This window comes from Pochonia chlamydosporia, chromosome 1, assembly GCF_001653235.2.
Source record: "Pochonia chlamydosporia 170 chromosome 1, whole genome shotgun sequence".
In the NCBI taxonomy this organism is placed as follows: Eukaryota; Fungi; Ascomycota; class Sordariomycetes; order Hypocreales; family Clavicipitaceae; genus Pochonia; species Pochonia chlamydosporia.
The window spans coordinates 6,498,396-6,517,468 of NC_035790.1; the positions used below are offsets into that span (position 1 = coordinate 6,498,396).

General features: G+C 50.4%; 6 protein-coding genes across 6 annotated transcripts; 2 read left to right on the plus strand and 4 right to left on the minus strand.

Annotated features, from left to right (window-relative positions):
• Positions 1-1,385: 1,385 nt before the first annotated feature.
• Positions 1,386-2,645, minus strand: VFPPC_01711 (bovine leukaemia virus receptor (BLVR) domain-containing protein; the record flags this gene model as incomplete). The annotated part of the gene is made up of 2 exons (XM_018281488.2): positions 1,386-2,448; positions 2,524-2,645. 2 exons carry the CDS (start codon positions 2,643-2,645, stop codon positions 1,386-1,388), a joined length of 1,185 nt encoding a protein of 394 aa, XP_018150230.2.
• A 1,132-nt stretch (positions 2,646-3,777) lies between these two features.
• VFPPC_01712 (potassium channel) lies at positions 3,778-6,267 on the plus strand (the record flags this gene model as incomplete). Its single annotated transcript, XM_018281489.1, has 4 exons — positions 3,778-3,923; positions 3,990-4,148; positions 4,249-4,368; positions 4,428-6,267. The coding sequence occupies 4 exons, from the start codon at positions 3,778-3,780 to the stop codon at positions 6,265-6,267; spliced, it is 2,265 nt and encodes a 754-aa protein (XP_018150231.1).
• Positions 6,268-6,784: 517 nt separating this feature from the next.
• Positions 6,785-12,125, minus strand: VFPPC_18678 (RNA recognition motif domain-containing protein; the record flags this gene model as incomplete). The annotated part of the gene is made up of 3 exons (XM_022430253.1): positions 6,785-9,154; positions 9,319-9,887; positions 10,007-12,125. 3 exons carry the CDS (start codon positions 12,123-12,125, stop codon positions 6,785-6,787), a joined length of 5,058 nt encoding a protein of 1,685 aa, XP_022286003.1.
• A 1,006-nt stretch (positions 12,126-13,131) lies between these two features.
• VFPPC_01714 (NADH-ubiquinone oxidoreductase-like protein) lies at positions 13,132-14,096 on the plus strand (the record flags this gene model as incomplete). The annotated part of the gene is made up of 2 exons (XM_018281490.1): positions 13,132-13,471; positions 13,588-14,096. 2 exons carry the CDS (start codon positions 13,132-13,134, stop codon positions 14,094-14,096), a joined length of 849 nt encoding a protein of 282 aa, XP_018150232.1.
• A 638-nt stretch (positions 14,097-14,734) lies between these two features.
• VFPPC_18677 (hypothetical protein) lies at positions 14,735-15,064 on the minus strand (the record flags this gene model as incomplete). Its single annotated transcript, XM_022430252.1, has 1 exon — positions 14,735-15,064. The coding sequence occupies one exon, from the start codon at positions 15,062-15,064 to the stop codon at positions 14,735-14,737; it is 330 nt and encodes a 109-aa protein (XP_022286004.1).
• Positions 15,065-15,176: 112 nt separating this feature from the next.
• Positions 15,177-18,172, minus strand: VFPPC_01715 (telomere silencing protein Zds1; the record flags this gene model as incomplete). The annotated part of the gene is made up of 3 exons (XM_022428238.1): positions 15,177-15,386; positions 15,443-18,013; positions 18,068-18,172. The coding sequence occupies 3 exons, from the start codon at positions 18,170-18,172 to the stop codon at positions 15,177-15,179; spliced, it is 2,886 nt and encodes a 961-aa protein (XP_022284758.1).
• Positions 18,173-19,073: the final 901 nt, after the last annotated feature.

The following is a 19,073-nucleotide window of genomic DNA, read 5'->3' on the forward strand; positions in this document are numbered from 1 at the left end:
AAGCTTCTGCAGAAGAACACTAAGCTGCAGAAGGGGAGGAGCCGCAGTAGAGGAAGATACTGCAGAGACAGAAATACGAAGCTGCTGCAGAAGAGGATAACTGCGAGAAACATGCATTCGCATCTTCTTCCACTTCTCACGCTTCATTATTTATTCATCTGTAGCTAAACCCTTTGAACCCTCACATCCTCTTCCTCTACAGCTTCTTCTTCTTCTGCAGCAGCTTCGTATTTCTGTCTCTGCAGTATCTTCCTCTACTGCGGCTCCTCCCCTTCTGCAGCTTAGTGTTCTTCTGCAGAAGCTTCTCTTTCGCCCGTCTATTCTCGTTTTCTACAGCCTTGTCACATGTAGCTCCCTCAATTGGTGACGGGGTGCCCCCGTCAACTGGATCGTTCTTGTAGTTCTAGACGTTGGCCTTGCCATATGCCTCCGTTTTCTCTTCAGTCAATCGACTCTTTCAATATTCTAGATTGGCTGGTCTCACAATGTAAAACTACAGAGCCGAACATGAAAATTGCCGGTTTTGCGAAGCAAGCTAGGATGCGAAAGAGAAATGGTCTTCGTGTACACCGAAAGACTTCTTCAACTCCCTCCAAAGCTGTGGATGGAACTTCTGGAATGCACCAGTAAATCAGATGACGAAGATTGACGTGACGAATACTGACAGCAACCTAAACCGAGGTGATTACTGACTTATTAGACCGGGCAACTACGAGTCCCTATCCTGAGTAGGCCAAGAAGTCAGTCGGTTTTACATGTCAAGCCCAAGCAGGGGCTTGACATGTTGGTGGGTGTCGCTATTGTACGGCCACATCGCACGTCCGTGACAACCTGATCAATAACATGCAGCCCGATCATGTCGTTGTGACTCTACTTGCCTCACTTGGCTCTTTTTCGAACCCTCACATCCTCTTCCTCTCCAGCTTCTGCTTCTGCTTCTTCTTCTGCTTCTTCTTCTTCTTCTTCTTCTTCTTCTTCTTCTTCTTCTTCTTCTTCTTCTTCTTCTTCTTCTTCTTCTTCTTCTCCAGGTTCTGTGGGTTCAAGGGATATGCGGAGTTCCCAGAGGCAACATTGCTAACATTGATGCGAATAGTTAGTGACAGGTTCAAATACGGTATACAGCGCCATGATATTGAGACAGAAACATTCTCTTTTGGCTAGAGTGGTTATAGGGGTTTGGCGTGGTCCGGTCAACAGTCCAGCCCGAGGTATACAAAGCAAACAACCTGATCCCGCTGGCGCTGGGATCAGGTTGAGTTGGGTCTATATCTCGGCCGAGTAGTTGGACAAGCCACTTCCACAGCCCAAGATAAGCTAAATCACAGTATACAATTATACCTGGCCGGGAACTCGGTACATAGTTGGCTGAGTTCTTTAATTTTACACTATATTCTACTTTCCAGCCAAGATGCTACAGCATCTTGCCCGCCCTCACTGAGCTCCATGCTTTCTCTTTCTGGGCCTGCGTCAACTACCCGAACCCGCTTAAGTGCTTCATCAACGCGACTGTGCACGTCTTCGTCCCATTTACTACGTTCCTTCAGCTCCACCACTTCGACACTTCGCCTCATGAGTTCTGCCAACTCGGATGCTTGTGCCTGAAAACTGTGACCTGTTCGCTTTGCGGTTCTTCTTGACCGTACACTCTTGGATTTAGCGGACGACTTGGTGACTGGCGTTGGAGCAGAATCAAACAAAAGAAGGGTATCAGGAATTCTGAGCGTTGCCTGCCGTGGTGGAAAGACTAGGTGAGACTTTCGTGGTGCTTTAATGGGTTTTGGTGGAATTTCTTGGTCGCTTGTCATGTTATCAATGAGCGCTGAATGTTCCACAGTCATGTGGAAAGACGGTGGGACCAGTAAGCCGGGACTGTGGAAGAACAAGCTTGGGCTCGCAAATGAGTCGAATAGGTTCGACGGGGTGCCAAACAAGGCAGGCATGTGCTCTTGCAGTTTGTGTAAATGTGAACCTTCTGCTGGTCCTGGGGGAGCTCTTGCAGACTTTGTCCTTTTAGGCGCCTTATTGATTCGGTGATCTGGCAGGAACATTGTCCAGTTGTATATGCCATTGTAGGCCATGAAGCCCCTGACGCCGAATCTGGCATGTGTGTGAGCTTCTGTGAGCGCCAGAGACGTCGCTAGGCTGGCGCCTAGATAGGAGCCGTAAATGTAAATGTCACGTCTGCTGTTCTTTGGTGGTGGCAAGTTCTCAATGAGCCAGGAAAAGGCGAACGCGGAGTCGTGAATGGGAGTGGGCCAGTGTAATGGACCAGGTGCTTCATCATGAGTTGGGGGCTCTGCAAATGGACGCCATCGGTAATTTATACTGGCAACTGATCGGTTCTGGAGAAACGGTGGTAGTTGAGATGCTGAGCCATCGGGTTGGGGGAACGGAGGCATATGTATTAATAGGGGCTCATTTGAAGACGTCTCAGGGACGTTGAACAGGCTGGACGCTTGTAAGCACTTTCCAACCAAGCCTCACAAACTATAATTGCCACCCAGGTGCATTAAGGTGACATACTCAATGGTGACATGGCCCGCAGAGCCACATCTTACTTCCACTCTCTCAGGAACGACAGTGCTGAAGGCTCTTTGCGTGAAGCAACGAGAATGGATTGGGAGCACCTGATGCCACCGGGGCATGATGGAACCGAATTTCGGGGACAGCAGTTGGCAATCTGCATCGAGCGGGTAGAGTGGCTTGGGAAGTGTGGTGTAGTGCCATATGATGACTGCCGTCCATATCAGATGTATTGGACCTAATGACAAAGTGAGCAAGTTGACAGTCAGGGGGGTTTGAGCAAAGTGCGCTTGCCGTCAAGGAGCACGCGATAACTGATGTAGATTCCACTCACCATTGACCACTTAGCTGATCTTGATTCGGATGGCCAATGCGACACGCGTCGATGCGTGATGATGTATGAGGTCAAGGTGTTTGGAGGCTCTGCGTGGGGCCGGCATTGATCAAGGCCAAAGTTTGGCACAGAGTGATGATTTCTTGGCAGGAAACGAGACGCAACGAGATTGCGGGGGCATTTAGCAGGTCAACTGGTCCCTGTTTGCCTGTGATGAGGGAGACGTTGCGCTAAGGCGGCACTAAGTGTCCACTAAAAAGCTTCGCTACAGCCTCCAACGCCTACTGGCACTTGACATGTTAGGCGTCCACCTGCCGTGCTTGCCGTTCAATGGATACCAGACATGTACGGAGTAATGACAAGGAACTTGGCACATTGATCTTGACATGCAGCTGTAGATCCAGCCCATCGACGATCACAGGCAGGAGCGACGTCAATGGCGCCTGCTTCCCCAAATGGAGAACACCAGACCTCATGTGCACCTTTTCCCCCACCACCACAAGCTATCGAGGCACCTTTCACGTTGACAATCTAAATGTCCAAACGTCGTGACCTTGCCTTGGACTTGGTCCCTGACCACCAGACCATTTCTCTCATTCCATCCTTGGCCACCCATTCCTCGCATCCTGTTCAACGAAGTTTTTGCTCTGCATACCTTTTATCTCTATAGCCCTACACACATCTTACATCGTTAGAGTTTCGCGTTGCCGTTCCGGCTCCAACCAGTAGTCCGAAACCTTCCAACACCTTTAACTTCTCTTGCGGACCTGGCCCACGACGTTTTCTCTTTTCCTCTCTCCTCTTTCTTTCCCATCCTGTAATGCCTACACCCTCCCATCTCCTACGAACCTGCATATCCTCACAAGCTCTCGAGGCTCATTCCCGCTGAACCCGCGTGGTTCGGCGTTCATTTCCTAGCCATGGACGACGGCCAACACGACGGTGTCATCGAGCAGCATGCTTCTGTCGCCGATAATAAATTGGACAGGCAGGCGTCCCGTCAACTTGATCACCAACGGTCTCGCGAGGCTCGTTTCCAAAATGACTTGGCACACCTTGTTCCAAGGTAAGCTTGCAGGCTCTGGCTCTTCTCATTCATTGCTTGTCCCACTGACATATATATCCGGTACAGCCGGTGGTGGTTCGCATCCTCTGCTTTCCCAATGATTGCTGCTACCCTTGGCCCCGTCGCCTCGGCCTTCAGTATCTGCGCCTTAGTATCTCCATGGCGTCAACACCTAGTTCCTGGCAAAAGTCTCGACGATGCTACCATCGTTACGGACCCTGCTTGGTACGTTCATGGCTCAAAATGGAACCGCTCTTTTCATAGCCCAAGCAGTCCAGCAGACAAAGTCACCATCAAAGCTAACGCCATTCCTTCCATGATATAGGCTTACCAGCGTAAATGCCATCCAACTGGCAATGGCATTGGTCTCCAACGCTTTTCTTTTGTTAAACATGACTAAGAGAGTTCGATTTAGTATTGCACAACCCGTCACAATCATTGGATGGTATGTGAATGCCCGTCATCCGGCTAGAAATACTCCATGCTGATGGCTTTTGTGGATAGGTACATTTCAGCTGTATGTCTATTAAGCCTCAATGCCACCGCCGCCGGCCCTCTTGCCGACGGCCTCAATCCTCCTCAGGACTATGTCTGGTCACAAGCCTTCTACTATGGCATATGGGCAGCCATTCTCTACTTTATCGTTGCATCCTTAATGGTCGTGACATTTTGGGGAGCATCGTCGGGCCATTACGCTAAGGACTTCAATTTAACCCCAAGCCAACGCACCCTCATGCTACAGACCATCCTATTTTTAATGTACCTTTTACTCGGAGCCCTTGTCTTTTCGAAGATTGAAGGGTGGAAATACCTGGACGCCGTGTACTGGGCCAACGTCACACTTTTTACCATCGGTTTTGGAGATTTTGCCGCGAGTACAACGTTGGGTAGAGCGCTGCTGATCCCTTATGCTCTTATTGGGGTTATCAGCCTCGGTCTCGTCATTAGCTCCATTCGAAGCATGATTCTCGAACGTGGACGACGTCGCTTGGATGCTCGAATGGAAGAGAAGAACCGACGAAGAATTATCCGGACCATGACAAAACGTGGCCGCGATGCCATCTTGAGCCCAATAGACGATGACACAGTCTCAAACTGGGACGAAAACAACGCCGACTTGCCTCACAACGAATTTGAACGTCGACGAACGGAATTTTTGCTGATGAGAAAGATCCAGCAACGAGCATCGATCCGCAGGAAATGGTTAGCCATGGCCATATCTACCGGCGTATGGGTTTTTCTGTGGCTGGTAGGAGCCGTCATCTTTGTAAGCGCAGAAGAACCATATCAACAATGGACCTACTTTGATGGCTTTTACTTTTGCTTCGTCTCTCTGACTACTATTGGTTACGGAGATCGTACGCCGAGCTCCAATGCCGGCAAGTCGTTTTTTGTTTTCTGGTCACTTTTGGCGCTGCCTACGATGACGGTTCTTATTTCCAATGCCGGCGACACAGTAGTCAAGTTTGTCAAAGACGCAACACTTCGCATTGGTAATATTACAATTCTGCCCGGTGAAGAAGGCTTCACGGGTAATGCAAAATATGTCGTGAATCGAGTATCGTTTGGCCGCCTCTTCCGCAGTGCAACGACTACGATTCGGGAGTACGAAAGGGAGAAGAGAATGCACAAACGAGCAGAAGACATGACAGGCTTCGATATCAAAGACGTTAAGGACACGGAAAAGCAACAGAATGGATCCTCTAGTAGCACTGGATCGGCCGCTCACGCACACCAAGCAGATGACGAGGAGCGTCAAGGAAAACACAAGCTTTGCCAAAATCTCAAAATTCCACCCAGTCGGCCCTCATTATCAGAAGTGCAAGATTGCCTCGATGACCTCCCTACTGGCACAGACCTACACCTACTACTTGTCAAAGAAATTCAGAACGTGAGCCAACATCTTAGAGGGCCTGAGCCACGGCGATATACGTTTGAAGAGTGGGCATGGTATCTCGCCCTGATAGGAGAGGATGAGCGAGATCCATTGAATCACCGGAAAGTGGTTCCTAAGATGAGGCACAAACGGCACAGAAAGCATAAACATAAACACCACAATCACAATCACAATCATGGCAAGGATGTTGAAGTCCATGATCCCCCACAAGATGTACAACAAGATCGAAATGACGAGACCATTGAAGCCCCGCGACCATCCATGGAGGCACGGCCATCCGAAAATGCCCTTGCGGAGTCGCGGCTCACATGGTCGTGGGTAGGCAATCGCAGTCCCCTGATGGGTGGACAGGAAGAAAGCGAATGGATTCTTGACAAATTGATGGAAAGACTCCAGGAGTCACTTTGGGAAACCAAGGTTGACGAGGACGACGCAGAGTCGCCCTGAGTGTCTCATTTTGTCCTGAGATGTCCATATGGCGTTTAGGGGGAGGGAATATAGATAGGATACCCGATGATTTCAAACCTGGAGTTGAACGGATTACCTGGAATTTCTACGACACACATATTTGAGCATACTTTGAAGCTACTATGTATTTTTACGGTGGAAGAATATCACGCATCGAGACATTGGTTGCAGGTACGCGGTAACAAATATGCATATCTAAGTATCAGATATCTTGTATTCCGCAGATCCATCTGAAGGGGTATATCCTCTCTGTCTATTACTTGTCATACAGAATATACATGGTCCATATATTAAATGCAACATGTTGTAAAGTGAAAATGCCCGCCAAGTAACACAACATGCAACGCCTAGAATATAAAGGACGAAAAACAACGCCGATTCGTTCCTGTACAACGTCCTCTGAGCAAAGACGTAAAAGAATATCATCAAGTATGCAGAGATTTATCATCCGCATAGTACACAATCGTTATTTAGCATTCCTTGTCAAAACGACACGCTAATTACCTCCTCCAAGAAGAAGCCTTCTATTCCGCTTAATTACGGCATTAAGGCCCTTCTCCAACTTGTCTGTCTCCTTTCTAGCAGCAGCCAGTCGTATCTCTGCATCCTCGACACTCATGAGAGAGATGCCGCCAAGACCATTCGCAGGACCAACCTTGTTGACATCGGCAGCTGGGGCGCTGCTGCCAGAGGAAGAAAAGTCTTGCATGGCGCGGGTACAATCCGGAGCACTGTATATGCCCACCCCAGCAGCGGCATCGGGTCCGTAAAAGTAAGGGGCGAGTGCGTTGAGGCTTGCTGCTGCTGCGTCACGGAGAGGTGATGCTCCCTTGGGGAAGCCCATGTTTGCGGCATCCAGGTTGAGGCGTGGTAGGACATATTGGTTGATGTAGCTGAGAGCATCTTCCCGCTGCAATTTACCAATGGGGTCCTGAGACTGCGGCTGCGCCGTGGCAGGGAAAATGTTGGGACGTCCATTGGGAACTGCACGACCCTTGATCAAAGAAAAGGCACCGCTGCCTGGTTGGTGTCTGGGAGCAACAAAGGCGCCAGGGTTCTCAGCCGTACCAGCAATAGCTGCTTGTAGGTCGAGAAAGGCATTCTCTTCTTCGGGCGTCAAGCCGCGGATGCAATCCCCATTAGGCGTGATAAGCATCCTGCTGCCGTCAACATGGAATTGTTTACGGACCGGCTTTCCAGCTCGAAGGGCTACAAGATCCTCGTCTTGAATTTCGCCGCACTTGCAACCACAGTCTTTGCAACACCCAGACTGGTTTGCACCGCTGGTAGCTTGACCGTGGTCAGGGCGTGATGAGCTGCCGCCAACTGGTTTGAGAAGCTGTAGTTTGTCGAGAGCCGAGGTCCAAAGCGAGTTCCTGATTTCTGAAAACACAGAGGCAGGCCCAAATTGTTGTCTATCAGCCGGGTCCGAGGATTCAATTGGCTCAACAGGAATGATGGCTTCTGAAGTTTGTGATGGCACAGTCGGTGCCGTCGGTGCTGTCGGTGCAGCAGCAGGGGGAGGAGGTGGTGATGGTGAAGTAGACAGCGGCTTTTCTTTGGCACTCTCTTTCTCCTTTTCCTTATCTTTGCCCTTAGATTTAGCTGCCTTTTTCTGCGCCGTCTTGCTCTTGGATACAGCCTCTTCAACAAGCGCAGGCTGGGTAGTCTCAGACTGCGCAGGCTGCGCAGGCGCTGGCTCAGCCTTGGAAGATTCAGAAGCAGAAGGGGTCGCGGTAGAGGGCTTTGTTTGGGACGTAGCCGCTTTGGCGGGTTTCTCCTTCTTTTGCTTCTTCTTTCGGCCAATAACTGGTGCGTGCTCCTCAGGTTCAGGCTTTGATGTCTCTGCAATAGTCTTAGTATCCTGCTTGAGAGCATCCTTGCGCTGCTTGCGCTGCTGACTCTTCGTCGTGGTGCGAACGGCGGCAGAGCCAATTTTGCTTGGTGGAGGAGATCCTGCGCGGGAAGCCGATATTGAAGCTGACACGACGGAAGCTGTATCACTAATCATCTCGCTGCCCGGCGTTTCTGGCCGATGTGAGATTGAGACAGCTTTGGAAGCCACCGAGTGCACTGGGGATGGCAAGGTGGGCGCTTCCGTCGTTCTCGGTGTCGACATGACACGCAATGTTCTAGGCCCGTTGCGTTGAACCGGTGAAGGAGAATTCGTCATAGGTGCTGGCAGAGGAGGGAATGTCGGTGATGGTTCGGCTGGCCTGTCCACAACCTTGTTTGGTATCTGCGTGTTGATTTTCGCGGGCTTCTTGCTAGTTACATCCGGTGCTGCCAGGATGCTGTCTTCAAGATTGCTGGTTGCTTTATCCACAGTCTTTTCAGAACTTGTGCCCTTCTTTGCCGATGGTGTAGGTTTAGGGGTGGGAACGACGGGAATAGCTGGCGACTGAGTTCGGGCCTTGGTTGGTCGGGAAGTACCGAGGGCTGGAAAATCTTCATCTTGCAATGTCGACGATGCAGTCTGCTGATCAAACTGGGGTTGTGGCGGGACCTGCTTCGAGCTGCCAGCTTCAGACATGGACGGTTTGCTGCTTCTTGTCGTCTCCGATGCAGATGCCATACCCTTCCTTGGCGTTTGCTCTGGTGTAACAGCACCATGTTCCAAACCAGGTGGAGGTACCTTGGGCAACGCAGGTACGACATGAATTTGACGATGCTGGCTTAAAGCAGGGGATGTCATTGCTGACGTGGGAGAGTCCGTCATTCCAGGGGGAATAGCGAACCCAGGAGGTACAGATGGAGTCATCCCCATGTCGAAGCCGTATCCCATTCCAGAAAAGACTCCTTGAGGCTCATCGGAAACCAATGCATCGACCGAGTTAGTGGCTTCATCAAGCGAAGGCAATTCGTCCTCTAAATAGTATACCCGTTAGCACAGTGACCAAGTAAGGGGGTTCTTACGCAAAACAAAAACAAATCAACAACATGACAATCAACACCGGCAGAAGTCTACGATACAGGGCCATGGTTTAAGTACATGAGAGACAAACAGACAATGGCAAGTCATCCTACGGCTTCCATCATCGTCTTCCACAGGGGGACAATGAAGGGAAAGGCAGAGTTGGAGAGAATAGACAATATTGTTTTATTCTGACCAAAGATGCTACCCTCTCTGGAGGCGTGCATCGTAATCCGATCTGTTAACGTACATTTGTAGGGGTGTATGTGTGTGCTTTGTGGAAGACGATGATGGCTTGCCTGACTTAACCCTCCCATTTCATCCCAACTGCGCAACGAGCTTGTGACTGACGCGAGGCAGACGAGGTGCCAACAAAAGCAGTTTAAAAAAAAAGAAAGATTCCTCAAGGACGATGGTGTTTCGCCTCCATGCGCAGTTCCGATTCCCAAATAAACCAAGAAGTAAAGAGCTGACGCCCTGCGCAAAACCTGCCGCTCACCCTTTGTAGGGATGTATGTTTCGGCGACCTTTGCGAATGCCTGCTTGATCAAAACAACAAGATATGCATATCTTTCTGCTCCGAAGAGCAGATGCAACCCCCATTTTTTCAGCAGTCGTGCTGAGATATGCCGATGAACGCCCAAACCAAGTTTAAGGATTACAACAAGAGCAGGAGACAAAAGTGCTCTGTTCAGAAAATAGAAAGAAACAAAAAAAAATAAAAGCAATAAGCAAACAGTCAAAGACATAAGCCATGGCCCCATAGTCTCTGCTCCCATTATTTGGACTACCATCGTCCGTAGCCAGTGTTATACATCATGTTAGGATTGTACCCACCTTGACTCTGGCCACCACCAAACAGTCCTTGTTGTCCGGCGACTCCGGCATTGCTCTGCGACTGATGCTGCATTCTTGCCTGCAGGATACTCGGGTCCGCAAGATCTACTAAGCCACTCCCCCCGGAGGAGGAAGTGTTAGCATGTCTGTGCTTTTTACCCTTCTTCTTCTGCTTCGAACCATAGTCTGGGAATGCTCCAGGAGGGCCGTAGAGCGATGACAGGAGGCCAGAAGCAGGAGCTGGGGTGGAGGTAGAGGAAGGTGGATACTGGTTTGAAAAAGAAGAAATCATGTACTCACGCTTTCCAACATCTTGAGGCTGAGCGCTGCCTCCTCGGTTACGGCCGATAAGAGTCTGAAGTAAATCGTTGGAAGAATCTTTGTGGGCTCCGCCAAATCCTGAGCCTGCGCCGAACCCTTGTCCAAACATGCTCGGCGGTGTGCCTGTTGACTTGAGGCCTGGTGGTGGTCCAGGCATAGAAGAGGCATAAAACTGGCTGTTCGACTGTGACTGGAACGAGCTGGGCATCATGGATGATTGCTGAGCCATAATTCTAGGGTTTGCAGCTAGCTTGATATTGGTGGTGGAGTTACCATTGTCGTTGGCGAAACTGAATCGAGACGACTGACGGTTATGACCCTGGCTTTGGAATGGATTCTGTGTTGAAAGGCCAGGAGGCATTTGGTCATTGTAGCCAGCTTGCGATCGAAGCGAAGCCAGCTGCTGAGGTGTCATGGCTCTGCCAATGTTGCTGGATCCTTGAGGAAAGCTAGATCCACTTGATGTTGAACCATACAGCCCGTCAGCATTCCCACGCTGAATGGGAGGTTGCGTTCCTGTCTGTCGTTGGTCGTAACTGTGAACATCGCTGCCGAGCTCCCGGTCCTCAGGCTCACCGCCAAGGGCAAGACTACCGCCGGTTTCGGGTTCGCCTTCGGACGGAGCCTGAGCTTCTGTTTGGTCCTCCTGGTCAATCCGAGACTCTTCGTCTTCTCGCATGGCTCTTCGCTTCTCGCCGCCTCGGATATCAAACATGGGTGGGTTGGCGTCGTCACTAGCGTTAGCAGATGTGAAGGCCGGCAGCCTGCAAACTTCTAGAGCCTTTAGCAATGCCAAAAGAGCACCATCCGAGGATTTGGATGATTGTTCGCTAGTCTTTGAGGAGCCCGGGTTGGGAGCTTGAGCTGCTGCAGCCTGTTGAGGTCGTTTGCCTTTACCTATTACAGGCTGGGCAGACGACGAAGCCTCGGTATCATCAATAGCTTCTTGGGTCGCTTCAGTTGTTGCGGGCAAGGAGGTAGAGATGGCAGGACTAGATGCTGCACCGCTGGTAGCGTAACTGCCCCTACGGCTGCGCTGGGGGTTTCTAGCCCAGTTTGCAGAGGATGGCAGCGCTGACGAGTCAACACCATTGTCGGAACCATCCTTACTAGTGGTGCGCATCATGGGTTGAGCTGCAGGAGGCGGCGGTGGTGGTGTTGGTTGAGGAATCTGCTGCCGAGAAACACTGCGAGACGAGCTTCCACCACCACCCGGCAATGGTCTCTGTGTATGAATACTATTCATGGACGAAAGATCTTGCCGCGTGTAGCTATCCTCCTCATCACCTTGCTCATGTAAGAACATACAGCCAGGATTATTGCACTTTTCGTTCTTCAACCAGGCTGAGCAGTATTTGGTTGTGCCATGTTGGGCTTTCAATATCCGGTCGCCGTTCTGAGATCCATGCACAGCTAGGATACATTTTGTTGCTTCCTCAGGCTTTTCGAATGTCACATAGATTCCTAGTGAATGGTGTTGTCCATCCGGAGATTTTCGGTTGCTGATGGAGATTTTTTGAATGTTGCCGTATTGACCAAAAAACTCGGGTTTTCTCAAAGTCTTGAGCAGCTCGTCCTCTCGAACTGTAGGCGCCAAACCGGTGATGTAAACCAGGTTCTTTTGGACGACACGAACACCGACCAGGTTCTTGCGATTCTCTTTTTCGGCTTCACGTTTTTGTACTTCTTTTTGTCGTTGCTCCTGTGCTCGTTTCTTTTGGTTCTTTTGAATATTCGCGCGGAACTCGGCGACTCTGAGGTGCATACATTAGCATACCGTCCGTTTTCAGACATGCAGCCCCAGGGAAAATTCGATGAAAGGTAGTTTGATGCAGGGGGTAAGCAATGGCACTCACTCTTCTGAAGTAACGACTTTCCACTCTATTGTCTTTTCGTCGTACGGCCGCCTGCAAGCCGGACATAGGCCATTCATGTTGTTCTTGATGTTATTGAAGCAGAACTGACAGACCTGCGTGATCAAGTCAGCCCAAAGGTCTACATGAATATCGAGACGTCGAGACAACGGGAAGAGGGACGAACCTGGTAGCCGCAAGGACATGGCCGAAAGTTCCGATCCGACAGATCGAACTCCTCGATACATAAAGGGCTATTGTTGACAAATGTGTTAGTCCATGCAGAGCCTCAGTGGTGCCTGACACGCACGCCACTTCAGAGGGAACGAAACTGAGGCTGGCGCGTCTGGAACGGTGGATGCGTCAACGGTGAAAAGGAACTTACCAGACATCTTCTTCTTCTTCTATGAAAGAATCTTGCGGTGCCATGGTGGCTCCCTGTAATGTGCTATGTGAATATCGAGGAAAAGGGGGAGGAGGCTGAAATTAAGGCGTTGGGTTATCGTAGAGGGTATGCAGAGCAAGGAGTGCTTTTGGGCAGAATGGTGATCCATCAGCCGGAAAGCTTTGGAAGAGAAAGTTCCCTATGCCTTAGCCCAAATGCGGTTTAGCGTCAACATATCGAATCACGTGGTTAATCTCCTTTGTTATCGAGAGCTCAACATGCGTACTGAGAGCCAAGGACCAATAGCAATGCCCAAATTTGCCATTTGTCAATGAGGCACTCTGTGTGCCCGGTAAATCCTCGGACGTCTTCTTGCTCTAGCAATTCGTTCCCCAATTTCCAGGATTCCGGACCTCGACGACGACCAGTAGAGTCCACAATCATCACCACCAATCCCCCTCGACGGTCGACCTTGGAATTAAAATCGCCAATTGGCCTCCAATTTGGCGTACAATTCGGTCATGGCGACAAATATGTCTCGAAGCCGGACGCTAGTCTCGGCCTTGCGGCCATCAACAGCCGTGAGCGGCAAGGCCGTCCGCGCCTTTTCTGTGTCGGCCGCTCAGCTCGTCAACATGCCCAAGGAGGCTGAGAACCTGCGAAAGGCTCCTCGAGATCACATTGGAGTGCTGAAAGCTCCGCTTGTCAACCCGGCCGACAAGTATCAGAGCAAGTCGGATAACATGCACCGGTATGGATCATGGCTTATGGGTTGCATGCCCAAGTACATCCAGCAGTTTTCGGTCTGGAAAGACGAGCTCACCATTTACATCTCGCCTTCCGGTGTCATCCCCGTCATGACCTTCTTGAAGTGTATGTACATTGTCTCATGCTAATTCTAAGCTCAATTGAGCTGCCACACTGCGTTGAGATGGCTTCAACATGCACAAGCATGCTGCTGACAGGAGCGTAATGCTGACGCAATATAGACAACACTGCCGCCGAATTCACCCAAATGAGCACCATCACTGCAGCCGATTTCCCCACGCGCGACAAGCGATTCGAAATTGTATACAACCTCCTCTCCGTCCGCCACAACTCCCGTATCCGCGTAAAGACCTATGCGGACGAGGCGTCCCCCGTACCCAGTGTCACCAGCCTCTACGGTGGCGCCAACTGGTACGAGCGCGAAGTCTATGATCTGTTCGGTGTCTTCTTCGCCGGCCACCCTGATCTGCGACGTATCATGACCGACTACGGTTTCGAGGGACACCCTCTTCGCAAGGATTTCCCTCTGACGGGATACACAGAGATCCGCTACGACGAGGAGAAGAAGCGAATTGTTACCGAACCTCTCGAGCTTACCCAGGCGTTCCGTAACTTTGAGGGTGGTTCTAGCGCGTGGGAAATGGTTGGTCCTGGTGAGGACCGCAGACCAGACTCTTTCAAGCTGCCTACGCCTAAGCCGGAAGAGAAGAAGGAGGAACCGAAGAAGTAGACAGTGGGCTGGGCGAAAGTGAAAGCAAGGAAAGGAAAAACCTCTGTACTGTACATGATTCTTTTTGTTCTCAAATAAGAACCTTGCCATTATTAGCATGTAATTGTTTTCTTGTTCTGGCACCTTTACAGCCAGGTCTGCCTCTTGTGTGAATGTACGTGAAGGATGCGGAGTAAGATAAAACCAATATGTTGTTATGTTCTCTTGGTCGTCTACTTCATATTTATGCTATGACAAAATGCCTCAGTATATCGTGAATTCCCCAGGCAATCGCAAGATGCATACCAGCATCAGCAGAAGGCTCATTGCATGTCAACCCTAACGAGCGCCAAAGTTAATTCTTGTATTGTACCATACTCTGCATTATTCTATGCTCTTCATTGCGCAGCTCAAGCTCTTGCAGAAGTTACCTGTCACGTCTCGTTCTTAACTTGGCGAAAAGGGGAGATTGAACCGCATAATCGCACTAATAAGATATTCTCGCCAAATCATACATCAACCAAGGTGAAAGAAATTAAAAACACGGATGAGAACGGATTGATATAAAAAGGTAGATACCTGCAACCACTGTGTTAGGCGTGGCCGATTGGCTCATGTCGAAAGAACTTCGACTTTGGAGCAGAGTGTGACAAAAAAAATTACACAAAGTAAATAAACATGTATGATATAGACTCATTATGTGCGCCCGCCCTTGAAGCTTTCGCCTCCGCTCTGTGTGTGCAATGTGTAAGAGATTTGACGTGAACCCAAAAGTGGCATCTGGAGAAATTAAACAAATTCTTTCTCTCTTTGGCAAAATTCAGAAGTTCGAGAATGTTAACTCCTTGATTTTGCAAGTCAGGCCGGGCCTCCCAAAATAAAAACTCCGCCGAATGCTGAAAAATTGTTCCCTCGTATGGAGCCGCCACATTATCACCCTTATCAAATGATGTCATTTCAATTCCTTTGGTAGAGTTGATTCGTTTCATTTCTAGGCAAAAGAAATGCGGGAAGAAGATAAACGGAGGACTATATAAAGTCTTCGGAGAACAAGGGAAAGATATTGTAAGTAAATGAAGCAACTGGGGCTGTCTCGTGGGTTTACCACATACTATCGCCACCATGACGGCGGTGGTCCGAATCATTGCCTTGATATTGGTAGTAATCCTTGACGCTGTGGCCATAGCCGTCCTGGTTATCATAACCATAGTCGTCATTGTTGTCGTTTCCGTGCTCGTCTTCGTAGATTTGAGCTTCGTCAACATAGTCCACTTGGCCATCAGATCCGGACTCAGCATACTGCACAGCAGCCTGAATAAAATGTCAATAAACATGATCCATTCAACGCATAAAGCAGAGAAACTTACTCTGTGATAGTCAAAATTGTATTGCTCCAAGCTGTTGTCAGCATCTTCGTCGTCCATTTGCTGCTGAGCAAGATACTCTTGTTCTTGTCTCTTTCGTCGAGCCTCTTCTTCAAGCCGTTTCTGTTGTGGCGAGGTCGGCACGTTCATCTGAGGGTGCATAGCCTGAACAATAGCCAGGTAACTATACATGAAATTGCTGAGCAGCACTTGACTTAGCAGTGGACGCCGAGGATTGGCCAGTTTGATATGAGCCATCCGATAGATAGCCCTCTCTTCCAACAATGGGAAACGGGTCCAATTGTAATCCACGTCGGGCAGCATAGGCTTGTAAGCCGGCTCCTCTGGAACCTGGAGATGCTGGCTTTTCTTGCTTGCCCTTTCCTTTTCTTCTTTCCGTTTGCTGCCGCCAAATATTGATGAGAAGATACTGCCATCCTTGTCCTTCTTTGAATCGCTCTTTCGATGACTCTCTTTCTTCCGCTCCTCCAGCAACCTGTTGTCAACGTTATCCCTATCCAAAACGAGACTTTCGCGTCCCTTTGCAGGAGTTTTGTCTATAGATGATTGAATAACGTCTAGCCTGGCATTATCCGAAGCTTTCTCGACGAGTGCCTTGGCTTTGGCTCGTTTGCTCTCTTCCTTCTTCTTCTCCTTGTCGTCAGTGACGCCTTTGAACCATTTCCATGCGCTGCCAGATTTGCTTGATGATGTGCTAGCAGTGTCGTCGTCCCTATCTTTCTTTGATTTCCGATCCGACTTCTTGTCGATTTGGTTGAAGGTGGGGATAACAGTAAGATTGTCGGTTCGTGAGGAGTCGCCGCTCAGAAGGGATGAAGATGGCGACCCATAGCTGTCATTATGCGATTGTTGTTGTGAGGCTGGCTGAGATTTCAGGGAGTACTGAGCTGGCTGAACCGGTTTTTGAGAGTTATAGTTATTAGCAGCGGGTGTCGATTGTCTACCAGGTTGGGAAAGAGGAGGGTCTTCCACCACAACTTCAGGTGTTTGTGGGTTGGCCTCCTGTTGTGAATATCCAGTAGTCTGCGATGAGGACCTTTGAGGGAACGTCCTTGACAACTGATCGCTCGCATGGTCACGGTCGTGGTCTCGCGGCTCGGCTTCTGGGTTTGAAACAATGGGAGGTGTCGAGTTTGTGTGCACATGAAGCTGCTCTTGCGCGGGAGGTGGTGAAGTAACCCGCACGTCGTCTTCGTTTGGAGAAGTTCTATCGGTAAGTGTCCTTCCAGAGGGTGAGTCCTGGGCAAAATTTTGTTGACGTCTAACAGATCGGGTTGGTCGCGAGTAGTTTTCTGCTGTAGGCTCAGATTGTACCCTATTGAGTGAGTGTCCCGGGGGTGCACTAGGCATATCAGGCAATTCGCCCTCCTGTTGCCGTTGGGCGATGCGCTTGGAGAAGGGTACCCAATCGCCAGATCGTAAACTGCCGCCTTTGCGATACGTTGTCCTTGTGGATCGTCTGAGGCCCATCCCAGGTGCCATGGGCAGAATTGGCATATCATCAGAATTTCCTGTCTCTCCGCTGGGAGAACCCTGTGCTTCTTGTGCAAACTTTTGAACAGCTCGAGTAGGATCTTTTACCAACTCATCCAGGCTCAATTCGGGGCTGTTGCTACTTGCGCTGGACCGTTTGCGTTCCAGCCGGTCAGCACCATCGACATATCCCACTGCCCCCTGTCCGGCGGAAGTATCAATCTGTCGCGAGAGCATCGACTTCCTTCGCCTCAAAGAGCCTGAATCGCTACGATTCAAATCTGCGCCTTCGGCTGACAGAAGGGTCTCGCCAGATCTCCTTCGTATTGACTGCACCCGCTTCTCCAGAAAAGATTTGAATTCACTCGGGGCGAGTTCAGGGTGCACTCTAGCCGGAACCCATAACAGTCTTGAAGGATCATTCTCGTCATCGTCTCCGGAAGGCGCTATGACAGGCATGGCGGAAAGCCCCATAGGTGGCATGTCAGGATCAATACTGTTTCCGACGTCCATGGACATGCGTCGGAGAGCTTGGAGGTTGCTCAATTCTTGGGCAATGTCATTTGGGTTGTCAATATTGGTGAGAGGAAATTGTGAGCCGGCTTCGTCGGCCTGAACATCTCGCAATGAGAGTGTCGGCGACACGGGGCTTTTTGAGCCTCCCTCAAATTGCCTGCTGCTACGACGATTCGGCGATGGAAGGTGCAAGGTTTGTGACTTTTTGAGACTGCCGCCATTTTCCTCTTGAGAAGGATGTGACCCGTACGGTTCGTCCGATATTGAGCGTGTTAGGGGTTTGCGGGAATCATAGTCCATTTGCTGTTGATGTCGCGAGCGGGCGTGAGCATGATGCTGTGAATCAAGATGAACTGGCCGCTGTATTTGCTCGTTATACGAAGATCCGTCGATAAAACTTAGTGGTCGACCGCCAGTTTCGGATCCGGAATCGTCTTCATCGCCATAGAGGGTTCCTATCGCTTCCGTGACATGGTGGCTAGGGTCCGAAATGGAAAGTTGACTGGCATGGCCGCGCCGACTGCTAAAACTGCCCGCAACTTCGTCGCGGGGTCGAGATGAGGTCTGTTCAGAGTCATCACATCAGCAAGCAACCCAGAGAAAAACGAAGACCGATACCGAGCAGAGGGCCGGAGGTGCCACGTTGACGTCCGTCTTGACGTCTGAGTTTGAACTCGGCCACCTGTAGTACCCAACTCCAACAGCATCCGCAAAACTTACCATCATCAAGGGCAAAAGCAAAGGCTGTTGATTCACCTCTGAGGTTTGTTGAACTAATTTACAATGACTGTCTTGCACGAGTCAACCGGTGACGTTCACCTTTAAAGACAACGAGTCTTATCATTCAAAGGCGAACAAAGGAAACAGAACCAGGCCACTCAACAGTTGCCAATGTCAGCTTGTCGACAACAGGGCGGCGATGTAAACGCCTCCTGAGTCTGGGCCTTGCTGTCTTCGGTCGTTCTTATCGTCGCATGAGGAATACCAAACTTCGAGGGGGCAACTGTGCTGGATTGTCGGTGCTCAGATGGTGGGCAAGGGTCTGCAGGCCGGGCAGCGGGGATTGACGACTTAGGGGACGGAGACAGTCTGGTGTGATGCGTAGAAAGAAGTCACTGGGAGAGAGGCGAATGTATTGAGTAGGCGACGTGGGCGACGATGAGGAGAGTCAAAGGCCAAGTGTTGAAGAGGCGAGTGCAAGGGTCGTGGTGCGTTCTCTGGCGAGTCGTTTCGTCGTCTGGTCGTCAGTCTCAACATGAAGTTAGTTGGTGGTCGTGAAGGAGAGTCTGGTTACTTTAGTTGGCCGTTGACCAGGTGCCTGCCCCAGCCAGTGCCGTGTCGGACATGACATGCACCAGTCAGTGGCTGCGCCGCCTTGTGCATACATGTCAACTGGTCAACTGGTACGGCTGCCAATTTGGCGCCTGGCCAGGCTCCATGTCAACACCAGACTGAACCACACCAGACATTGGACCTCTCGGCCCCAGTGCCAGGCCACAGAAGGCCCTGGGCCTGTCGACGCGCCCCAGCAGGGTAAGGTCCCAGCATCGAGTGGGTCACGTGGCCCCTCTGCACGCAAGACGCACCACCGCGTCACTCGCTGGGGGCCAACCTTGGTCCTGAA